At 37.2% G+C, this 25,935-nt stretch overlaps 1 protein-coding gene across 2 annotated transcripts in view; it reads right to left on the bottom strand.

Moving 5' to 3' along the window:
- The window catches only part of SH3BGRL (SH3 domain binding glutamate rich protein like), a 148,829-nt gene that overhangs the window by 62,208 nt on the left and 60,686 nt on the right, over positions 1 to 25,935 (bottom strand). For both annotated transcript variants that reach the window (XM_053580193.1, XM_053580191.1), the window contains exons 2-3: positions 8,578 to 8,763; positions 8,150 to 8,230 (exon numbers count right to left, since the gene is read on the bottom strand). In XM_053580193.1, the coding sequence (XP_053436168.1) occupies positions 8,150 to 8,230; positions 8,578 to 8,763 (267 nt within the window). The remainder of the gene's footprint in view (positions 1 to 8,149; positions 8,231 to 8,577; positions 8,764 to 25,935) is intronic.

Here is a 25,935-nt window from a genome sequence, read left to right as displayed (position 1 = left end):
TGTGGTTACCCAGCCCTTTGCCAAGCATTTGGGCCTGGTGACTATAGCTTTTTCTTCTACAGCTTTGCAAAGGACTCATACACTATTATAGTCTGAGGCTCTGGGGACCTGCTTGGTGTGGTGAGGTTAGGTGGCTCTCTCATGTATTCAGCTGGTCTTTGTCTGATCTTAGTTGATCAGTGACTCTGTGTTGAAGTCTCAGCTGTGGAGAAATACAAGCAACTAAAACACTCAGCCCCCCATGGGCAACAATTGGAAAAGTAAAATCAACCTTTCCCATTTCCACACAACCAGGGTACCACCTGAGAGGGTGCTTGGGTAATTGGCCCAGGTTAGGAGTTCCAAACCAATTGACCCAGTCAGTACCAACTCTCAACTGGGAGAATTTAAAAGATCTCTAGCAACTAGATAGCAAAGGTCTACTGGCTGCTCAAATGTGGCTTGTTCCAGTGCTCTGTGGCGTCAGAAATGCCCATCCAGTAGCAGAGTTGGACCAGTGGGCTGGTATCTCTTTCCCCATCTTGCTCCTTTTTCATACCCCGTGACTGTTAACCCCACGGGGCTGTGGTCCTGCTCCCTCTAATAAGCAGATGTGCTAGGGCTTTGAACCTGCCAGAGTCAAAGGAAAGTCAATGCCCCCTCAGCCTGGCCCCCACCCTCTGCCACCAGCCGGCAGGGGAGCTGAGGCCTGTCTGCCTCAGGTACTCAATGGCAACTGGGCAGTGTTCCACCTGAGCTCAGTCTGAATCTGAGGATAACAATTTAGCAAATAATTTTCTCCCTCAGCCACCTCGCCTTTGACCCAGCCACTCCGCAGCACTGGTATCCCTATAGGGTGAGGTCTGGCTTCCTCTGGAAGTCTTCAGAATTGGGGAAGTATCTCTCCAAGATTAGACCCTGGCAAGATCACTCTATTGTTGATGAATCTTCATGGGAGGTGTCCCTATGGAGCTCCCACGTGGCTCCCATGGCCATGGAGGCAGCTGTATTGGTGGCTCCTGGAGCTCAGGGCACATGGCTCCAGCAGTTGGGCAGGGCACACAGCACGTGGTTCTGGCAGGGTGGGCAGGTGGTGGCTCTGGTAAGGTGGGGCACATGGTGCACGGCTCTGGCAGGGCAGGCACAGTGGCTCCAGCAGGGGCAGGTGCACAGTGAGTGGCTCTGGTAGGGTGGGGCGCATGGCTTGCACACCTCCTCCCACAGCTGGTTTGCACTTTCACAGAGCCAAGCCCAACAGCCTCCTCCCCTTTGTCTGCACTACTGCTGGGCTCACTGTCACAGTGCAGCTTTTCTACCATAGTCCTTGCAGTGCCCAGACCTGGCAATGAACTGCAGACATCTCACTATCTGAAGGGGTTAGGCTTCTGGACCATAAGGTGAGGGGGAAAGGTTGGACTAGAAGTTCAAAATGGCAGGGAAAACGTTAGTTCAACTTTCATGCCTGGCAAGAGAGTGCTCAGGGTCGCAGCAGGGTCCCTCTGGAGAAGTAGTCCCCATTTCCTGCAACTTTCTCCTGTGGGGTGAGATAAGAGGTCCTCAGTTCACTGCTCACCTGTAGAAAACCTCAGCAGAGGTGACGTGCAGCTTGGCTGTCAGTCTTCAGCTTTATTGGGTACTTTCTGGTCATTTTCCTTCCCTCTCAGCTTGGCTGTCAGTCTTCAGCTTTATTGGGTACTTTCTGGTCATTTTCCTTCCCTCTGGATGGGAGCTTCTGTCTAAAGCTGGCTCTAGTTGGCCATCTTGCCCCTCATCCAGGTCTTGCAAAGCCAATTTTAAAATGAAGAAAAGCCTCGATGGCTAATAGGCTAATAATTATTCTTGCTGCACTTTAATAATCAGACCCAGTATACTGAAATTACAATTTATTCTTGGCAATTAAATTAGTTCTGCTGTAATTTGTTTTTAGTAAAGTGAGAAATTAAAGAGAGAAAAATGGTTCAAAAAAAAAAAAAACTGCAGTTCTCCTGTATTAGATTCCGGCCTTGTCTACAAAGCCAGCTCAAAATGAGACATAGCTACTTAACTAAACATCTGTTAAACAGAATTAAGAGACTGGTATAAGAATATGGAATTATATACAGTAGTTATATTTGCTCTGAAGTCTTAAGGCTTAAGAAAGGTCGCCTGTTGGCTATACTGGAAAAATTCGTGCAATATTAAATGCTATCTATTGTGTCTATATAGATAACTCAGGAAAAATCAGAACCTGAATTAGAATTTCCCAGTAAGTGGTATGGCTATAACACAGCCTCATAAGTGGCCCCACACCCAAGTGATGTTCAGGAGTATTCACTTGAATTGGCCAGAACTTTTGATCAGTTCTGTAGGGACTCTTAAAACTAGATATTATCTTAAGGACTGTGCTAAAACTGTAAATAAGAATACTAATGTTCTCATTGTGCGAACCTTAACCTCGAAATCCAGAATTTGCAGATATTTGTAAGTAACTGCTACATGATTTCATTCTCTTACCCTGGACCAAACCTAAACTTTGTCCCTTTCAGCATAAGAAAGCCATAACGCCACAAACATATGTAAGGTAGCTGAGATCTGCAGAAGCCAGACGGGAGCCCTAGAGATTTCTATGAAAGACTGTGTGAAACATACAGACTGTCCAAACCATTGTATGAAGTCACAAGGGGGGAGAACAGGGGCCAATGGAGTAGAAATTAGATCAACTAAAAGCGTTCAAAAGGCTAAATGAAAAACTACAGACAGCTCTGATGCTAGGCCTCCCTGACATGGCCAAGGAGGGAAGAAATAGAACAGCTGAGGGAATGTCCACCCAGAATGTAGAATCCTGGGCAAGACCAGTTGCTTATCTCTATAAGCAACTTGACAGAGTCTTGAAATGATGTTCCCTATGCCTAACAACACTTGTAGACATTGTCAGGCTAGTGCAAGAGGCTGATAATTCGACTTTGGGACAAAACTCAAGAATCAGGGTACCATATGCAGTGGTCACTCTTATGAACACCAAAGGACACCATTGGTTGACCAACTCATGCCTGACTGAATATCAAAGCTTACTGTGTAAAAATCCAAGGTTGGTTCTAGACGTTGTATGCATGAGGCAAGCACTTAAGATAGAAGAAAAAAGAATATTATAAAGATTCTGGGGAGATACTTCTACATTCCCCTGTTGGTCACCCTTGTCAAGAAAGTCAGCCAGCATTGTGTGACATGCAACCAACACAATGATAAACAGGGACCATCCCTGCTGCCTGAAATTCAGTCCTACAGGGAAGGATTTTTCGAACATGTGCAAATTGACTATACTAAATTGTCCAGATGTGGAGGAAACCAGTACTTACTAGTTTTGGCCTGCATGTGCTCAGGATAGATGGAATCCATCTCCACCAGGCCTGAAGTAGTAAAAGTGTTGCCCAGATAAATAATACCATGGCTTAGCTTGCCATTCCAGATTGGATCTGACAACGGACCAGCCTCCATAACAGAGATAGTGCAAATGACAGCTAAAGCCTTAAACATCACCTAGAAATACCTGTGGCATAAAGTTCAGGCAGGGTAGAATGCATGAACAGAGTCATAAAAGCAAGAATAAGTAAACTCTGCCAGGATGCAAACCTTAATTAGGTACAGGCCTGATCACTGGTCTTGTTCGATATTAAATGCACCCCTTCTAAGAGGTCAGGGTACTCCCCTTATGAAATAATGTATACCAGGCCTCAACCGATCCTGTGCAATTTAGAAGGTGCTCCTAAAAGAACTGGGAGAGACTGAATTGAACAGGAACTTAGAAGCCCTAGGAAGAGAGGCAAAGAAGATCTCCACTTGGGTAATTAACCATATTTTGTTTATCTTTTGTGCATGTACACCCTTTCTTTCCAGGGGATCAAGTTTAGGTCACGATCTGAATCTGGTTCCCCTCAAACCAAGATAGAAGGGACCCTATACCGTCATCCAGACCACACCTACAGGAGGGAAGGTCAAAGGGATCGTCACCTGGATCCAGAACAACAGGCTGAAGAGAGCTTCACTGCCTCTGTGGGAAGAAAAACAGATCCAGCCGACCCCTGCAAGGTATCTTTTGAGGCAGTCAACATGTCCTGCTCTAGCCACATACTGGGAGCTGGCTGGTCAATGCATACCTAAAGCCTGAGGAAATTCCTCATGTGACTTATCTTAATTGCTCTTTGGACTTTGGAAAAGTGGGAGGGGAAATGTGATCTGTGCACCTACACCACTAAGATAGAATTCTTTCATAGCTTTTATGAATACAAAGGCACCCACAGGGGAAATTGCCCTCAGAATCTGACACAATATTCAATATGTGACACAGAGAAAGGCGAAAACTCATATGTATATTATAACCACACAAAGCCCCCCAACTACGGTACAATTAAGGCCTGGGTAGAGGACTAGAGAGGAGTCATTGTCCCTGAAATCTGAATGATGGGCCAGACCAGGAAAATAGGAAAGCCTACTAGCCATGTGACTCTGAAATACATTATAAACATACAAAACATGACATTATAAGATATCCCTTTGTATAATTCAAAGTTCTTTTCAATGCTCAGGATAGTTTTTCCAACATTTGAAACTTATGAAATTGAAAGAGCAATCATGAATCTGTCTGTAATAATAGAACAAGAGTTCAACATTGCCATGGCATTAGGAACACTTCAAGCAGAGGTTAATAGCCTAGCATCTGTTATAATTCAAAATCACCTCATCCTGGATGATTTGATGGCTCAACAAGGAGAAGTTTGTGCCATAATTGGAAAAAAATATATTGTTTTTATGTAAATAAATCAGGGAAAATAGGGATTGATCTACATCTCTTAAAGGAAAAGATAAATATTCCTCCTCAAATTAACAAAGCAAAACCATTCTATTGGACTGACCTATTCCCGGGAATGGGAGAGTGGTTTAATGTGGTGTAGGGAAATGTGCTTAGATCTGTTCTTTTTTGCTTATTCATTCTCATCCTAATTTCTGTTCTTGTATCTTTTTTCAAGCATCTTATTACTAAATTACTAACCTGCTATCTCTCTGCACAGTTACCAACTAAGTTCTTAATGTGTAAAACTTCTAGGGAAATTCCAGACAAGGAAAATGAAGGAGCTAAGGAAATTTCACCCCAAAATATGATTCCTTGGCATAAAGAATATTTTGAATTAAAGGTCATTCATGATCAAAAACATTGGAAGAAGCCTTTTCTCTATCTATGTAAAACCTGAGTAACCTGAGTGGGCTGCTGAATTCTTTATTACATGCTAATAGGCCTGGCCCCAAGGCCATTTGAAACACAATACCTGTCTCTCAGGTTAATTTATAAATCAATCTGTTTTCATCCATCTATATATCGCCCCTATCAACCACTTGCTGTACCAATGCTTTCCACGTTCTCCCCCTCCCTTACAAAATGCATCTATAAAGATCTCTGACCATCACTGAGACTCTGGGAACATTCTTGTCATTCCCCCCATGCACATGGTATTTGGAAATCAACCTTTCTCTTCTTAATCTATCATAATTGTGAGTTGATCATTCAGCAAACCAGATCAAGGGAAAAAGGAAGGTTTCACCATGATCCCTACACAGATCATAGACTTTTATTTTTATCTGTAATGCACTACCTATGACAATCCAAATACTATAAAAGATGAAATTTACTGATTAAAAAACCCACTAGCAATAAAATGACCTATAAAGCAGGAAAAATAGGCATCACACCTTTAAACCAGGTGGTTCTGATTCTTGATCTTAACTTACTCTTTAGCATATTTTCAACAGGTGAATAATTTAAGTTCTCCTCAAGGTTTTAATGTCCCAAGTTTTCTCTCACTCCTAGTAGGTAACTTTTCCTTCTACCTCACAATGAAGGTAAAACATATGCAAATGTGAACTTCCCTAAACCTTCCTAAACATTACAATTTCTCTATTTTTATCCTTCTCTCCCTATTCTCTCCACTCTCAGAACACTGCATTTCCTCTCATTCCCAAGGCTAACTCCTTCCCTGGATCACTCACTTTTATGTTTTCTCTGCAGCATCTACTTCATTTTCTAATCATTCACGTTAGAGGCCCCGAAAATAGATTTTAATCCTTTCCAGTTCTTGACAGGTACAAGCATCTCATTAATTGCTAAATCCTGTAATGTGAATTTTTTGTGCCTCCTAAATCCATCTTTCCCTTTCCAAGACTGCTCTCCTACGTTAGGCACTCTCAATCACTTTTCTACACTCTTAAGGTATCCTCTAATGGGTCTGTATTTATTATTTCATTCCTTTAATGTTTTACAATCTATAGCATTGCCAATTTTTTCTTCTTAAGACATAGATCAACTCACACCTTAAAATGCAGAAATAATAACATTGTCATCTTCATCTATTCCTTATTATGGCTTTTGGATGCCTGGAGAATATAAGCTGAATCTACCTAACACAAAAATCATAATCTGGCCCTAACTTATGTGGTCAAACTTACCTTCTAATACAGCCTCCTCTATGTAATATACCTATTATGGAGCAATGTTATACTATGCTCCCTGAATTCACCATCATGTGCAACTTCATCCTAATGCAATTGCTTTTGTTGCTGTTTCTGTGAAAGATGCCTTAGTATGACTTAATTATTTTAGAATCTCCAATAGTTCAAATGCTTCTCCCTCCATGAAACATTCCCCAGCTTCCTGATTAGGAATTTATGAGTATTTCTTCTGGACTTTTTATCATTTTGTTCACACCAACTTAGAAAATTTCCCACAGAATTTTTTGGATTATAATTACATGTACAAATATTTGCTGTATAATTATTTATATACATGTCCCTCACTAGGTTATGAACATTTTGAATGTAGGGACTATGCTGTTTTCACTGTATTTTCCCCACAATTAATGTCCAGTCAGTACTTGACCCTAAATGAATACTTTATGAATGAATAGATGAAAGAGTAAATTCTAATTTTAACTGAAGAGGAGGGAGTTATCACAGAAAACAGACTATCCTTTCTTTCATACTTCCTCTAATCTGCAGTAAACCTGATGACCTAACTTGGGTCTTGTTATTTAAACAAAATACCTTGTCTAACTTTTCTTACAATTCAAATTATACAAAGCTTAAAATATAATAATTTATCCTTGGTAAAATAAATTTTGATAAGGAAATACAATGATGAACATAACCTCTCAAAATTAAAGAAGGAACTAGGGTTTGAAGACTCTAACAAAAAATCATTTGATAAGAACGAAACATAAGGCTCAGTGCCCATAGCACAGTGGTTATGGCACCAGTCACTTACACTGAGGGTGGTGTGTTTGAACCCGGCCCAGGCCAGCTAAACAGCTGCAACAAAAATATAGCCGGGCATTGTAGTTGGTGCCTGTAGTCCCAGCTACATGGAAGGCTGAAGCAGGAGAATTGCTTGGGCCCAGGAGTTTGAGGTTGCTGTGAGCTGTGATGTCACAGAGCTCTACCAAGGGTGACAAAGTGAGACTTTGTCTTAAAAAAAAGAACAAAACATAAGATGATAGAGCAAAGGGAATATATTTTGATTAAGCCAGTTTATGTGGAAAAGATCTATTATAAAATGAAAAGGTATATTTGAAAATCTATAGCTTTGAAACATTTCATTAGATAGGCTATTTCCTTTTTATTTATTTCTTTATTTGGTCTCTCCTGGGAACACTGTCACTTGAAAAACTAATTTGTGTTGTCAGAAAAAATCCCAATTAATAGCAATTTAGTGACCAGTTTTGTAACTCAAATGCTCTTAGTTAACTTGAATGGATGACTCTATCATTTGCTCTCACACAAAGACAATAAATGCTGCCAAGGAGATTACCATGAACTAAGATGCTTGCTGTCAGTATAGAATCATGTGTGACAGATGAAATAATGGAGTCTTTAATACTGCTAACCACTTATTTGTGAATGGGTCAATGAGAAATTTGCTGCCTTGGAGAGCTCACTCCACCTATCTCCTAAACACATATTTCATATATGACTGTGCACTCCTATCTTCCCTATTGGGTATTAAATAATAAATACATTTCAGGGATTTTTATCTGTAATACACCACCCGTGACAATCTAAATAGGAAAAAAAAAAGTGAAACTCTTACTGATTAAAAAACCCAGCAGCAATCAAATAACCAATAAAACAGGAAAAATGGGTATCATACCTTTGAACCAGGTGGTGCTGTTAAGCCTAAAAAGGCATACACTGCATTATTTTCTCTGGCTTCAAAGAAGGCATCATAGTCCTTGATGAAAAGAATGCAAGAAAAATTAGCAACATGCAACCAACAAAGGAAAGAAAACAGGAGATTTATTCATAATAGACACACCAGAAACATAATTGTTGTGGCTAGAAACAAGATGAGAAAATGTAAAGTCAACTATGTGTCCAGGTAGCTGTACATTTACAGGTAGCTGTGTGAGTGTGTGTATCTGACTCATTCATTTAACTCCTAATAGAAGTCAAATGCTCCAGCTGCTTAGTGGCTGCAGATGAAAAATGTATACAAATTTGGAGGCGGTAATGAAAAGACTAGGGTGAATTTGGGACTATCTTTTTCAATAAACAAAAGAATTTAAATTGTTTTCTCACCCCACGGTACTGGCTTTCATTGAAAATCTGAGGTGGAAGGGGGTATCCTGTGGCTGGTCGATGGTTTGCAGGCACATTTTCTCTCATCCACTTCCGATTCTCTTCATTTGCTGCAATATCTTTTTCTTCGAATCTTATTTTGTTGGCTTCTAAGAAACCAAGCACATCTTGCTGTTTCTTCTTAATCTAGAACCCAAAGGATAAACAAACAAATTACGTAGCAAATGGCTTTTTTATTTTTATTTTTTAAATTCAACAAAAGTCAGTATTTTTGAGCTAGCAGAAATAAATTCAGACATGGAGCAAAATTTGTGGTTTAAGAAGATATGTGATTTTCCCTCTTTATTACTGTCTTGTTAATGATGTCTATAAATGAGTTGAGGAGCTTTTAGCCCACAAGTCCTTTTATCCCACTGAAAATTTTAATTATCTAATGATGCAGATGTAATACTAGTTAGTGCATATCAGTAATCTAAAGAAATGCAGTTAATTCAAAATCATGGGTAGTGTGAAGCTATGTTTTCTTCTGATTACCTACAAGCGTCTCTTAATCTCAGCCCTTATATAAAGTTTTTCCAAACTCCTTTATTTTGCTTCCCATCTTAACAAGCATCATATAGTCTACATAAATGAGTCTTGAGTAATTACACAAGGTTCAGTGTCACTTAAGTCTCAATTTCCATTGTTCAGAACAAAACTGAATAAGAAGATATAAGAGCTAGGCCTCTCTGTATCATAAGTTTGGAATATATTTGTACCACTCAATAGACCTTAGCATGTGCTGCTTAGGGTGTCTTTCAGATATGTCTGTGCTACTTCAACTTGATTAACAGGAAGAAATAAAATACTTGTTTTGTCTCTTCACCATACCTAGGAGAGAACTTTTAAAATGGTAAAATTCATACTCTTTAGTTATGTTTCTCTTTGGATATGCATGTCTTTCAGACTCTAAATCCATACATCTATAGTAATGTACCCATACTTAAAACTGTAATTTAACATTTCTGTGTGCAGGAGCACAACTAATAAGCAAGTTTCTTCATGGAGTCACACTAAAAAGACGCATGGGGCAGAAGCATCAAAAAATAAAATATAAAGCAATTCTGCAAGGGAGAATGAAAATGCAAAATACGAAACTCACATATATTCAAGCCCCCTCTAGGTTTATTCCTCCAAACTCCCCTTCCACACTGGCATGCATCCACAGAGGCTGTATTTTTATCCTTCTAAGTTTCATGTGACTGTGGTCAAATAATTTTCTCCATCATCATATAATCCCAGGAAAAACAATTTCAATTTCTTATGATAGAAACTGGAATTTTTAAAGGCCATTTATATTGTAGTACTGAATACCTGCTTTAAAGATCAGTTTTAATCCAGCAAAATGTGTTACAAGGAAATTTTGTGAATGAGGATTCTATTTCCTTACTGGCTTATAAAATCAAAATTTTGTTCCTAAATATAACATAATAGTTTTTAAAATTTGAGAAAAATCAATGTAAAAATCAATAAAAACATATATCTAGTGGACTAATGCACTTGATGGAAAATTCAAATAAATAAGTGATTTCAAATCTCCATTACATAGTAAGGAATTCAACCAATGTGAAGTCTGTTAAGTAATTTGTTGATTATTAGCATATTTACAAATTTGAACAGATATAACAGTATCTCATTAATATGATATTTTTAGGAGCCTAGCATTCCAACAGATTTTCCTTTTTGAATGAAAGAATATAACTAACACTCTAAGAACCACCAGAATGTCATTAGTCATATTTATGTAAGAAGACAAAAACAAGAGGACTTTTAAAATAAATGATTCTTTTAGGCTATCTTATTGAATGAGTACTATGTTGAAAACACCATTCACTATGCTAAGATGGTGGTCAGCCTGGTATCATTGGTCACGATAATATGCCTTCATTGAAGTTACCACCCTTCAGCTATCAGCTCTGGACCTCAAGCATTGCTCCCATGCTCAGAGATTGTTTAATGCCAAGTACATATGTCTCCTACAGTTTTCTACATCTTCATAAGGCTGAACAGAATGCACCATAATCATAATAGGTTCTGCTATGTCAACTATGAAAATTTGTTCAGATTTGAATCTTTGGGGAATGTAACAATTTTTTTTTCCAAACAATCTCTATAAGTCCAAAATTTCACATATTAACTTTATTTCCAAGAAAGGATATTTTATGTGTACAGAATGAATTGCCTTATATGACTACAGGCACATGTTCACTATAACATACCATAACAAGGTGGCATCTGGTGATGATAATTTCCTAAGTTCCTTAATGGAACTTAAAATAGAGACACAGTGAATAGATGTGAATAGATGTGACTGAAAACATACATTCTGAGAACAAATAGGAATGGGTGTCACAAGGGTTCATTAAATAATACAATTTAAATTTTCTACATAAAACGTGATTTTGGATCTAGACGGTTACTGGTAAACTTTTCAGCACACAGATGTATTTGCAAGTGGACAGTGGCAATTTCCACGAATTTAAATCAATCTTATTCAAAGAGTAAACACACCTTTCATCTCTACCCAAACAATGCCAAGTCATTTCTATATATATGTCAGGGATTTGAGATTCAGAGCATTATGCCCTCTGAAGACACAGAGTAGGACCCCTGAACAATTATTGCCTGAAAACACCTGCCTTCTTGCAACAAGCCTCAGTAAGCTTCCTGTCTGTCATGCGGAAAAGTCAAGTTTCTATTAAAAAAAGGAGACTTATACAGTTTCTGCTGTAGAAGGTGCCAGTGTGGATGCGGCAATTACCAAAGAAAAAACAAAACTTCACTAATGATACTACAAATGGGAAAACAAGAGATCTTTTCCATGAAAGAAAGTACCAACCTACCAGGAAACATTTAATCACGGTGGTGTTTTTGCTTTGTTTTATAGTCAATCTTTGACACATTTTCTTTACTGGCACTTAATAAACACAGAAATTCTGACTCCAATGCACAGAAATCAAAAATGATTGTCATAATTTTTACTTGATAACAATATTTCTTGGGTGCCTCTTAAGCAGCACCTAAATTACTAAGTTCTTTAAAAACGTTTCAAGAAAAATAACAATCCCTTTCCTTCTAGTTAGAAGGGTTAGACATAGACATATTTAAAAGTTAAATTACAACAAGGTATTTAAATAAGAAACTAAGACAACAATACAAGGTGAGAAGGGTCACTTGAACAACAAAGCCAATGAAAGAAAAGAGAATAAGCACTTATTGTTATTAGCAATGCTACCTAAACTAAGCTCAATAAGGACAGAACGAATGCTAGATTTTCCATACATCTATATTCCATGCAATCTATAGTTTGGGTAAAAGGAAGATGTGCTTAGTAAAGTTTATCATAACTAGCCAGTTGTAAAAAGTGAGTTCATAAAGGTGATAGCTTTTTACTTGAACAATGAAAGTACAATATTACAAAATAAATTTGTAAATTTTCAAAATGTATGCTCATTAATTTCTCCCACTAAATTCTTACACATAAATGAAATCTACAAATGAATAATTGTGTGGATTTGTACTGTGTCTTTCTAAAACAGGTTATAACGTGACCCAGTCAACTTCCTCAAGGAGAAATTCAGATACACATGCCCACCTGTGGTTGGCTCTCGTTATTTCAAGTGTTGCTCTAGAAAGGACCATTCAGCTTTTCAGGAAAGTAATGAATCTGCCTTTTCCTAGGCTGTGCCTAGGGATTTAACAGTGGGGAGGAAAAGGAGTGAACAAACAGCATTTACATCTGCCTGTCCAATCTTTTACTAGTTTCCTTAAAAATACATCTAAAGGGGGATGGATTATAAAAAGGAAATCAAATATTAAATTACAGTTAATCTGTTTTGCAGTGGACCAGTGAAACATTGCCACTGTGTAGTCCTTTAGTTACCAGAGAGATTTGTGTGAATTTTTAAACAAATACTATTGTGGGTCCTTAAGTCACTGGCTTCCTTTTGCTCAATCTTAGGAGACAACCACATGAGAGACAATTATTTTTAGTTTGTCAGTTTTGCAATATTTTCAAGCATGGTTTTGTCACAATCAGCCATGTAAAACCTGTAATTTGTATCTCTTTAATAACAAGCACCAAGTTTGGGTTAAGGTGAGTAAAAATTTTCTTATGGATCATCCACCTCCACTGCTGGCTCTCTGGAGTTCTCCTGACAGGTGTTCCAAGATATGTCAGCATGAGAGCACAAGCTAAGGTTTGCTATTTTACTGCTAATAAAAGAAAAAAAAAAGCTCTACTGTTATTTTTTCATATTTAGTTGCACTACTACAATCATATCTGAAGTACCATTTCTAAAGACATGTTAAGAGCTAAGTAATTTCAAGAACATATTCTAGTGTAAAAAGAGAAGAAAGTAGATATTTAAAGGTAGTTTCTCAAAGAGTTATATCTTCAGGTGGTCACAGTAGGGAAAGTATAGTCATGCCTTGTTTCTGGGTTAAGAAAGCTCTTTTTGACATTGAAATATCAGTTTTGAATAACCTTATCTATACAGCCCTTTCTTATTTGGAGCTGTTATCTGTCCATGTCTCTTTCTAAAGTCAGAAGGAATTTTAGTTTATCTCCCATTCCTTCAGAGATGGATTAACATTTAAATCCCGGTAAGACTGTGAAATAAGAAAATAATTTGGATGTATCATACTACCCTAATTGAAAATCTTCTTGATAAGTGAAACTCTACCATTACTTACTTGCTACTTCAGTCTTTACAGAAAGAGTAGACAGTATGCATATTTGTAGTGAAGGTAGGGACTCTGGAGAGAAGCAGGTGAGGAAGACAGTAAAGTTTGTTTTAGGATCTTGTCTAGAGAACAATGCAGTCTATACCTCCCGTTTGTCAAGAGATCAGTCATTTAATAGTCTTAAGTGGTTAAAGTTAGTGTGAAAGATATAAATTTTGTATTTTCATTTCTCAAAGAAACAGATAAGAAACTGCAAAGGTATCAGACCTTTCCTGTTCTTTCTTTCTTTCTTTTTTTTTTTTAACAAGCAATGTACCCATTACTTAATAAAAAACAAAACAGAACCCGCAACCCACGCCCACCCAGATCTCCATACCAGCGGCACCGTGACCCAGGACCCACGTCTGCCCTGACCAGTGACCCACACCTGCCAGGACTTCCATACAAGTGGCCCTGTGCCCTGCACCCCCAGAGGACCTACACAGGGTCACTCCCTACAAAGATCCAGCAACAATAGAGTGATCCCGCTAGGGTCTAATATTGGAGAGACACCTCCCCAACTCTGAGGACAGTCAGAGGCAATGGCAAAAAAAAATCATGAGGCAAAATCAACAGAAAAACTCTGGTAATATGAATAATCAGAGTAGATCAACTCCCCAAATGAACAATGGGGCAGACACAGCACAAGATCCCATGCACAAACAAATAGCTGAGATGTCAGAATTGGAATTCAGAATCCGGATAGCAAATAAGATCGAATTAGAATTCCAAGCAGTAACCCAAAAGATGTCTCAAGAATTCAACTAATTCAAAGACCAAATGACCAAAGATTTTGACACATTGAGACAAGAAGTTGGAGCCCTCAAAGATCTGAGAAACACAGTAGAATCCCTCAGTAACAGAATGGAGCAAGCTGAAGAAAGAATTTCTAACATTGAAGACAAAGCTTTCAAATGCTCCCAAACTCCCAAAGAGGAAGAGAAATGGAGGGCAAAAGCAGATCACTCTCTCAGAGAGCTCTGGGATAATATGAAGTAAAACCAATATTTGTCTTATAGGAATCCCAGAAAGCAACAAAGTGGCTTCACAAGGCATAGAGTCCCTTCTTCATGAGATTATGAAAGAGAACTTTCCAGATGCCAAGAGAATCTGAAATTGAGATAGCAGACAGTTTCAGAACTCCAGCACGTCTCAACCCAAATAAGACATCCCCCAGACACATCATAATCAATTTCACTAAAGTTAATACGAAGGAGAAAATTCTGAAAGCAGCCAAAAGAAAAAAAAAATATCCTACAAGGGGAAGAATATTAGAATAACTGCAGATCTCTCTGCTGAAACCTTTCAAGCTAGAAGAGGATGGTCATCGACTTTTAATCTCCTAAAACAAAATAACTTTCAACCCCAGATCCTGTATCCAGCTACACTGAGTTTCATTTATAATGGAGAAATTAAATACTTTAATGACATTCACATGTTGAAGAAATTTGCCATAACTAAACCAGCTCTCCAGGATATTCTCAGACCTATCCTCCATGAAGACCAGTGTAATCCTCCACCACAAAAGTAAACCCACCCACAAACTTTTGATCAAATTCCAACTTCCACAGTTGCAAAAGAATTAAAAATGTCCACGAGACTCTCGAAAGGCTTATCAATATTCTCAATTAATGTGAATGGTTTAAATTGTCCCCTAAAGAGGCACAGGTTGGCTGCCTGGATACAAAAACTTAAGCCAGATACCTGCTGCATACAAAAATCTCATCTTACATTAAAAGACAAATATATACTCAAGCCCTCAAAGATCTGAGAAACACAGTAGAATCCCTCAGTAACAGAATGGAGCAAGCAGAAGAAAGAATGGGATGGTCACCTATACTCCAGGCAAATGGAAAGCAGAAGAAAACAGGCATTGCAATCCTATTCACAGATGCAATAGGCTTTAAACCAACCAAAATAAGGAAAGATAAGGATGGACACTTCATATTTGTTTAAGGTAATACTCAATATTATGAGATTTCAATTATTAATATTTATGCACCCAACAAGAATGCACCTCAATTTATAAGAGAAACTCTAACAGACATGAGCAACTTGATTTCCTCCAGTTCCATTGTAGTTGGAGATTTTGACACCCTTTAGCAGTGCTGGATAGATCATCCAAAAAGAAGCTAAGCAAAAAAATTTTAGATATACACGTAACCATTCAACATCTGGAGTTAACAGACATCTACAGAACATTTCATCTCAACAAAACTGAATATACATTCTTCTCATCAGCCCACAGAACACACTCCAAAATCGATCACATCCTAGGCCACAAATCTAACCTCAGCAAATTAAAAAAAAATAAAAATTATTCCTTGCATCTTCTCAGACCATCATGGAATAAAAGTTGAACTCAATAACAACAGGAATCTGCATACCCATACAAAAACATGGAAGCTAAATAACCTTATGCTGATGTATAGATGGGTTATAGACAATATTAAGAAGGAAATCACCAAACTTTTGGAAAAAAACAATAATGAAGACACGAATCATCAGAACCTCTGGGATGCTGCAAAGGCAGTCCTAAGATGGAAATTTGTAGCCCAGCAAGCCTTCCACAAGAGAACGGAAAGAGAAGAAGTTAATAACTTAATGGGACATCTCAAGCAACTAGAGAAGAAAGAGCATTCCAATCCCATACCCAGCAGAAGAAAAGACATAACTAAAATCAGAGCAGAATTAAATGAAATTGAAAACAAAAGAATTATACAACAGATCAATAAATCCAAAAGTTGGTTTTTTGAAAAGATTAATAAAATAGATAAACCTTTGCCCAACCTCACCAGGAAAAGAAGAGTAAAATCTCTAATTTCATCAATCAGAAATGGTAAAGATGAAATAACAACAGACCCCTCAGAAATTCAAAAAATCCTTAATGAATATCACAGGTAACTTTACTCTCAGAAATATGAAAATCTGAAGGAAATTGACCAATACTTGGAAGTACGCCTCCTACCAAGACTTAGCCAGAACAAAGTGGAAATTTTGAACTGGCTGGGAACCTGTTAAAGACTGAAACTTGACCCACACCTTTCACCATTAACTAAGATACACTCTCACAGGATAAAAGATTTAAACTTAAAACATGAAACGATAAAAATACTTGAAGATCATGTAGGGAAATAGCATCATCTATACAAAATCTCCCTAAAAAGAAAAGCCCAGGACCAGATGGATTTACGTCAGAATTCTACCAAACCTTTAAAGAAGAACTAGTACCTATATTACTAAACCTCTTCCAAAATATAGAAAAAGAAGGAATACTAACCAACACATTCTATGAAGCAAACATCACCCTGATCGCTAAACCGGGGAGAGACCCAACAAGAAAAGAAAATTATAGACCAATATCACTAATGAATATTGATGCAAAAATACTCAATAAGATCCTAACAAACAGAATCAAACAACACATCAAAAAAATTATACACCATGACCAAGTGGGATTTATCCCAGGGTCTCAAGGCTGGTTCAAATATACATAAATCTATAAATGTAATTCACCACATACACAAACTAAAAAATAAAGACCATATTATTCTCTCAATTGATGCAGAAGAAGCTTTTGATAATATCCAGCATCCCAGGCGCCTGTAGTCCCAGCTACTCGGGAGGCTGAGGCAAGAGAATCACTTAAGCCCAGGAGTTGGAGGTTGCTGTAGGCTGTGTGAGGCCACAGCACTCTACCGAGGGCCATAAAGTGAGACTCTGTCTCTACAAAAAAAAAAAAAAGAAATGTCCCTTCTATACCAATTTTCTTAAGTATTCTGTTCATGAAGGGATGCTGGATTTTTTTTTTTTGGCATCACACAGCTCACAGCAACCTCCAACTCCTGGGCTTAAGCGATTCTCTTGCCTCAGCCTCCCAAGTAGCTGGGACTACAGGGGCCCACCACAACGCCCGGCTATTTTTTTTTTGGTTGCAGTTTGGCCAGGGCCGGGCTTGAACCCACCACCCTTGGTATATGGGGCCGGCGCCTTACCAACTGAGCCACAGGCGCCGCCCAGAAGGGACATTTCTTAAACTAATAGAGGCCATCTACAGCAAACCCACAGCAAATATTGTATTGAATGGAATTAAATTCAAATCATTTCCACTTAGACTGGGAACCAGGCAAGGTTGCACATAGTCTCTATTGCTCTTTAACATTATAATGGAAGTTATAGCCATTGTAATTATGGAAGAAAAGGTGATCAAAGGTATCCACATAGGGTCAGAGAGATCAAACTTTCAATCTTTGCAGATGACATGATCATATATCTGGAAAACACCAGGGACTCTACTACAAAACTTCTAGAAGTGATCAAGGAATACAGCAATGTCTCAGGCTACAAAATCAACACCCATAAATCTGTAGCTTTTATAAATACCAACAATAGCCAAGCCAAAAAAGCAGTCAAGTACTCTATTCCTTTCACAGTAGTGCCAAAGAAGATGAAATATTTGGAAGTATACCTAACAAAGGACGTGAAATACCTGTACAAAGAGAACTATGAAACTTTAAGAAAAGAAGTAGCTGAAAATGTTAACAAATGGAAATACATACCATGCTCATGGCTGTGAAGAATCAACATTGTTATAATGTCTATACTACCCAAAGCAATATATAATTTTAATACAATCCCTATTAAAGCTCCATTGTCATATTTTAAAGATCTTGAAAAAATAATACTTCGTTTTATATGGAATCAGAAAAAACCTCAAATAGCCAAGACATTACTCAGAAATAGAAACAAAGCAGGAGGAATCACACTAACAGACCTGAGACTGTTCTATAAATCAATAGTGATCAAAACGGCATGGTACTGGCAGAAAAACAGAGAGGTAGATGTCTGGAACAGAATAGAGAACCAAGAGATGAATCCAGCTACTTACCGTTATTTGATCTTTGACAAACCAATTAAAAACATTCAGTGGGGAAAAGATTCCCTATTTAACAAATGGTGCTGGGTGAACTGGCTGGGAACCTGTAAAAGACTGAAACTGGACCCAGACCTTTCACCATTAACTAAGATACACTCTCACAGGATAAAAGATTTAAACTTAAGACATGAAACTATAAAAATACTTGAAGATCGTGTAGGAAAACTCTTGAAGGAATCGGCCTGAGTGAATATTTTATGAGAAGGACTCCCCAGGCATTTGAAGCTGTATCAAAAATACATTACTGGGACCTAATCAAACTGAAAAGCTTCTGCACAGCCAAGAACATAGTAAGTAAGCAAGCAGACAGCCCTCAGAATAGGAGAAAATATTTGCAGGTTGTACCTCCAATAAAGGTTTTATAACCAGAATCCACAGAGAAGTCAAACGTATTAACAAGAACAAGTGATCCCATGTCAGGGTGGGCAAAGGACTTGAAGAGAAACTTCTCTAAAGAAGATAGAGGCATGATCTACATGCATATTATGAAGGAGAAGTACCTTTCTCATCCCATCATATCATAAGGAACATAATACCAACATGCTTTTTTTTTTTTTTTTTTGAGACAGGATTTCTGTTGCCAAATCCTGACAAGTGCAGTGGCATCTTCAAAGATAACTTCAACCTCAAACACCTGGGATTAGTCAATCCTCTTGGATCAGCCTTCTGAGTAGCTGGGACTATAGGCTCATGCACCACACCTGGTTTTTATTTATTTATTTAGTAGAGATGGTGTCTTGATATTGCCCAGTTGTGTATTAAACTCATCAAGTGATCCTCCTGCCTCACCCTTCCAAAGTGCTATAATTACAGGTGTAAGCCACCATGTCAGGCCCAAGACAATTTATCGATGATGGTACTAATCTTGATTACTTGGTTAAGGTACTGTCTGCCAGGTTTTTCTACTGTTTTTCCCCTTTCTGCCCTGTTTGGAGGTCAATAAATACAGAATACAGCTCACATTCAAGCAGTCAAGATCCTTCTTAAAAAATCCTACTGCATACTGGGAATCTGGTAACACTTTCTAGAGTTCCTAGGAAGTTTGAAACAAATCAGATGGCTATAATCAACAACCTATGAGAGCTTATTCAAATGTAATACACATCAGTCTCTGAGGCTGTCTGGGTTGAATTTTTCATAGTTCAACTTTATTTTAGATACATTTCTTCAAAGGAAATTATATGAATTGATCATGTCATATTAGACTGATGGGTTCTTTTAAATGTATTGTATAAAATTACGTTTATTAGTGAGGTTTAATTGTTTCAGCTTCCTTTTTCAATGTCAAATTATTTCTGCCATCCTTGAAGTACTAATGTTTGTAAATATGTCTCCATAACATTCCTTTTACCTAGGGTTTGAATGCAGGGAGATACTGTTAATGGTTAAAGTTTTCACACAGATTCTTATCTATCCCTCACTACCAAAGAAAGGCTTTATTCCCCAAAATATCACTTGGACATCCTAGAACAAAAGACAGAGTCTACAAAAATCTCCACAATCCAACAGAATACCTTAATGATAGCATATTTCATGGAAGGAAAGATAGTAACTGCTCTAATCAAAGCACAGAGGATTGAAGCTCAAATATTTTATAAGATGTGTACCCTTGGCCTCACAGAAGGTATGGGTCCATCCAGCAAAGAGAGATACTTTGGGGTGTCAGAAGATGCTCAGTAATAATTTCCAAATTCATGAAAATTTCAAGTTGTGGCTATGTTCTGAAAGACTTGGAGGTATAATATTTTCTCATCATTTATATTGATAACAGCTACCATATGTAGATGGCCAATTAAGTTATAGCAGCTGTAGTGGGTAGGTGCTTTACACATATTATTCCATTTAATCTTCACAATAGCCCCATAAAGTAAATATTATGACTTCCATTTTACAGATTAGAATACTGAGACTTTAAGAAGTTAAGCAAACTTACTCAAAGTCACAAAGAAAGTGGGTGGCAAGGGTGAAATTCAAAAGTAGATAACCCTAACTCCAAATACTAAGTTTGTTCTACTGTGTTTTCCTCATAAGATTTTGTATGAGTTTTTTCTTAAAAGATTTTCATATAAGGCAAACAACATGTTACAAAGAATAATATCACTTTTCAAGTGTTCTTGCTGTATAACTTGATTCTAACTTCTACTTATGACATGGTGATTTTACACCCTTTCTCATCCAAATGGGTATGTACAGAATTTAATCAAACTTTACATTATTATCAATAAAAATGTATAGAATACTCAACTTTAGTACTAGGATCTTCTGCTATTAGAAAGGGATCAGTGTTGGACAGCGCCTGTGTCTCAAAGGAGTAGGGCGCTGGCCCCATATGCCGGAGGTGGCGGGTTCAAACCCAGCCCCGGCCAAAAACTGCAACAAAACAAAACAAAACAAACAAATAAAAGGATCAGTGTTAGACCCTGCCTAGTTGTGTTAAGGGCTACCATTCAGTCAAGAATGTAGTTATTGAATATATACTTAGCTTCAAGGCTACTGTTCTTATCTTAATAGAAGAAAAAAAATAAAAGAAGGAAATTAGATGCTCTCAAGAAACTTTTAAACTATAATTTTAGGATTATAAATTCTATGGTCACAAATAATTTGAATGATGGAATCTAACCATGCCTTAATTAAAGTCTGGCCTCTTTCTGCTACAGTGAAGTAGGTAGATTCAAACTAGACTAGAAAGAAGAACCAGTGGGACACAGACCCCACTTTAGAGTATGTTAGCAAAAGGCTGTACAATTCTATACATATCAAGTACTTATGCATTACACCACATGTAATCTTACTGTCAAGTATAATATAATATAAGAATTATTATTTATTAAGTTCCTCCTATGGGCCAGGCACTGTACTAAAGTCTACGTGCTTCTTCTTCTTATTATTATTAAATTATAGCTGTGTACATTAATGCGATCATGGGGCACCATACACTGGTTTTATAGACTGTTTGACACATTTTCATCACACTGGTTAACATAGCCTTCCTGGCATTTTCTTAGTTATTGTGTTAAGACATTTACATTCTACATTTACTAAGTTTCACATATACTCTTGTAAGATGCACCACAGGTATATTCCCACCAATCACCCTCCCTCTGCTGCCCTCCCCCCTCCCTCCCCTCCCCTCCCTTTCCCCCTTCCCCCTATTCTTAGGTTATAACTGGGTTATAGCTTTCATGTGAAAGCCATAAATTCGTTTCATAGTAGGGCTGAGTACATTGGATACTTTTTTCTTCAATTCTTGAGATACTTTACTAAGAAGAATATGTTCCAGCTCCATCCATGTAAACATGAAAGAGGTAAAGTCTCCATCTTTCTTTAAGGCTGCATAATATTCCATGGTGTACATATACCACAATTTATTAATTCAATCCTATAATTCCTCTACTAGGTATATACCCAGAAGACCAAAAATCACATTATAACAAAGATATTTGCACCACAGTGTTTATCGCAGCCCAATTCATAATTGCTAATTCATGGAAAAAGCCCAAGTGTCCATTGATCTATGTGCTTATTTTAATTAGCCCAATAAACTTATGAGGCATTTGCTATTTTTTCATTCCAGGTTCACACATGAAGAAATTAATGCTCAGATGGATTAAAAATTTTTCTTCAAATCACACTTGCCCCAGCTCTGTCAGAGTAAAAAAGCACCATTTAAGTACTAAGCATACCAAATAACAAAATAATATCCTACTATACATGTTGTCTCATGACAATTAAACTGTATGTCAACTTAATTAAGTCCTGTTTAGAATAGTTATGGCTCATGATACTTTTGCATCATCTTTAATCCCAAATCTTGGCCTAAGGTAAGAACAAGAAATCTTATTATTTCAAGGGTATTACATGCAGAGTAATTTTTCTTAAATGAACCTTCTCTGTTTTCCCAATCTGAGCTTCTGTGATAATGAAACATTCTAAAAGCAATAAAAGCCACTCAGAACGTTAAGATTTGGTAAGAAAAAGTTACTGTAAAGAAGCATTCATACAAATTACAATGACTTTACAAAAAAAATGTATCTCCATTTGAAATGATTTTCATGTATTTGGACAAATAAAGTATGAATTAAAGAACATTCCAAAGTGCTTCCACACCAGTATTAGTGGTTTGTGAACATAGGTTGCTACAGAAAATGAGTGCTAAGAGTAAAATAGGATAATAGGTTCTGTAGACCGTCCTGGAAGCTTTGGAAGTACCCTTAAAGCAAAAGTCTTTCTTAAAAAAAATTACACTAACTGTTATAAGCAGGTACCAAAGCTAAATATTTGTGATAAGTACTAGTGCAACATATGTGTACCTTCTGTCCCATATATTTCAGACTAAGGTTGCACCAAAAATTTAAAAACAAACAAACCAATTCAATCCACCCCCACCTCTCCACTCTAATCACTATCATTATCAACCTAGTAAAGTGAGTTCCTACATAGATTTTATTCTTTAGAACATTGCCATAAAGAATCAAGGGAATGTGATGGGTTATAATGATCATTAATAGCCATAAAATGATGGTGACTTTATAGTCAGTAAAAATGTTCTCTAACTCACCACCTTCTCTATGCAACACAATTCTGCCAGTAAGGAAAGTTAATTGGACAATCCATGCCCTAGCTTCTAATTCGGGTCAGACAGATTCTCTAGTCAGCCTTCCAATATAAGGATAAGCAAAACTACAAATCTTCTAAACAGGCTGATGTGAGGTCACAAGGAAGGCATATGAGAACCAAATATAGTAGCTAAATTCTCCAGCTCACAATAGATAGCTTTTTATTAAAAAGAAAAAAAAATCCTGTAACCACAAACTCTAAACTATTAGTTCTTGAATCACAAGAAAAGTAATAAGCAATTAATCTATTTGTATTAGTGTTAACTGGATGACAATATAAGCCGGTCTACATTACCTTGTCTTTTTCTTTCTTTTCCTTTTCTACGTCAGGAAAGGCTGCTAAATTGGATACGTACAACAGCAGAGTACTATACATGAATAAATAAATTAGTTCAATCTTTCCCTACATTACCTTGTCTTTTTCTTTCTTTTCCTTTTCTACGGCAGGAAAGGCTGCTAAATTGGATACGTACAACAGCAGAGTACTATACATGAATAAATAAATTAGTTCAATCTTTCCCTGTACAGAAAGAAATACAGATTCACCAAGTGCTTCATGAAAAAAGCCTCTGACTTACTGTAAGGAAGGCACAGTCCGACATAGTGACCAGGAAAAATATCGACAGACCAGACTGTTTAGTATGAATGATTAAGTCCTGAGATCTATTTCCTTGATTTGAACTCCAGGGAAGAAAAAGTCCCTGAGAGTAGACCTTGTGGCCATGAAGAAAAGATAATCTCTCCTACTTCTCAATAACAGAAGCCCTGGATTAAGGGCAAATAAAGACTGTGTCTTGCTTTTCAGTGATCAGAGTTCCTATTAGCATTATCATATGCCTTGGCAATTTTGAAGGCTGTTAATTTAGTCCAAGTCAAATAAAATCAGAAGCATCTTAATAGCATGCACCAAGAGCCATGGAGACGTTTGTGTTCCTTGATCCAGTAATTTCACTTTTGGATTGCTAGTTTAAGTAAATAACGCAAAAGAGGCAGAATTGTATACCTGAGAAGATTATGCAACATTTTGTTATGTCTTGTTATTATTGATGTGTTTGTTTTCAGTAGTGGAAGTTTGAAACTTGCCTGCATATCCCACTATTTCAACATGGTTAAGTAAATATCTGGTGGTGTGACCAATTGACAAAATGCTACAAGAACACTGAAACTGACCACTGTAGATTACAAAGCAACAAAGAAAAATGTTTACCATATCAAAAGTGAAAAAGGAAGTCCATAGAATAACACATCTGGTCTAATTTCAACTGTGAAAAACAGAACTGTGTGTAATCTTTAAAGACTAACAGGAATTCAAGCATAATTATTATGACTGTTCAGAGATAGCAGAAATGAGTAATTGGCACCTCACTCAAGAGACCAGTTAAGCTATGTGGGGATCATGAGATTATGGTGATTTTACCTCCACACTTTTTCAGTAGTGTTATATTACTTTATACAATTTTTTAGAATCTGTTCACATATATTGAGTTTTTACTAGAGGCATCATGGTATAGTGTAAAGACCAGGGACAGAGATACCTATGGCAGAAGTATTCTAATGTGGCCCCTACATGATCTGAAACTCCCAGTGCTCAATCCACTGTATAATCCCTTCCCCTTCAGTGTGTGTAGGACCTGCTTCTTGCTTCCAACCAGTAGAATATGGCAAAGGTGATGAGGTGGTACTCTAATGATAATATGTTCTATTAGGCTTTTTCTAGAAGGCTTAGTAAATTAAATAAGGCTTTTTCTAGAAAACTCCCATTAGAGTTTCTGACTATAAAGCAGCAAGTTGCTAGGAGTACTACAGCCTCAAGGAAATGAATTCTTCCAACAACCATGTAAGCTTGAAAATGGATTTTTCCTTAGTGAAGCCTTCAAGGAAAAGTCAGTACTAACTGACACTTTGATTATAGTCATGCAGAGAACACATCTAAGCTCTGCCAAGACTCCTGATCCATAGATTCTGTCATACAATAAGTTTGTGTTATTTCAAACCACTAAATTGGTATTAATTTGCTACACACCATGGGAAATACAGAGACTGACTGACTTGAGTTTTGAATCTCAAATTATTCCATTTATCTATGTAAATAAGCAAGTTGATTAACCTCTATGACTCTCAAATTCCTCATCTATTAAGTGAGAGTAATAATACTTAATTTTCAGAATTGTCATATGGAGAAATACAGATAAGAGAAGCAAGGTGCCTATTGCACTGCCTACCACAAAACAGGCCAGACTGTACATTTTAAGCTCTCTCATGGCTCATCATGTTACCTAGTGCCTACTATCACATCTGACACATATCCAGTATTCTATAAATATGTAGTGAATGAATAAATAAATGAAAATGAACTCTAAAGGATTGGAAGCTACTATTTTAAATATACATCGAGAACTGTAGTTATACAAAATTGAGAGAGAATCTTTGTTCTCAAATTGTTAAAAACAATGAATGAAACCATAGTTCATTAACCATATCCAAGAAATACTTTGTAGGGAAGTATGATAGTGAAGGTATATAGATTAAGAACCATACTTTGGAATCAAACATAAGAAAATTCTACCTGCACAATTCAATATAACCTTTCTTAAAGTGTTATTAACATCAACAGAAACCACACAAGAGAATGATAAGCAATCCATGTAGTTGCTGGATAGTCACTATAAGGTAAGTGGTTTATAACTTGCTGGGCTGATGTTGAGCATTCATGAAGCCTTGTGAGTTTCCTTCCTCGAATTGTGGGGCTCTGAGAAAAAAGATGGGATACTTACTATGCCAAAAAAATGTATGAGGGGCCACTAGGAGACTAAATTATTACCAGAGAAACTAAAGAAGACATGTCAATCTATTGCATTTAAGTAAAACCTCTTAAGTGTTTTGCTCAGGAAAAAAAAAAAAAGTTGACTAAAGTAATAAATTATAACCTAATAATGGTCCATAAACTGTTTCTAATTTAAGATAGTCTAAAAAAAGTTGACTAGCAGTTCAATATTTTCAAGCAATACATTTCTTGAGCTCTAAAGTAAATTTCCGTTAAAA

The sequence above is a fragment of the Nycticebus coucang genome, chromosome X, assembly GCF_027406575.1.
Source record: "Nycticebus coucang isolate mNycCou1 chromosome X, mNycCou1.pri, whole genome shotgun sequence".
NCBI lineage: Eukaryota > Metazoa > Chordata > Mammalia > Primates > Lorisidae > Nycticebus > Nycticebus coucang.
This window is presented reverse-complemented; position numbering and strand designations above follow the sequence as displayed.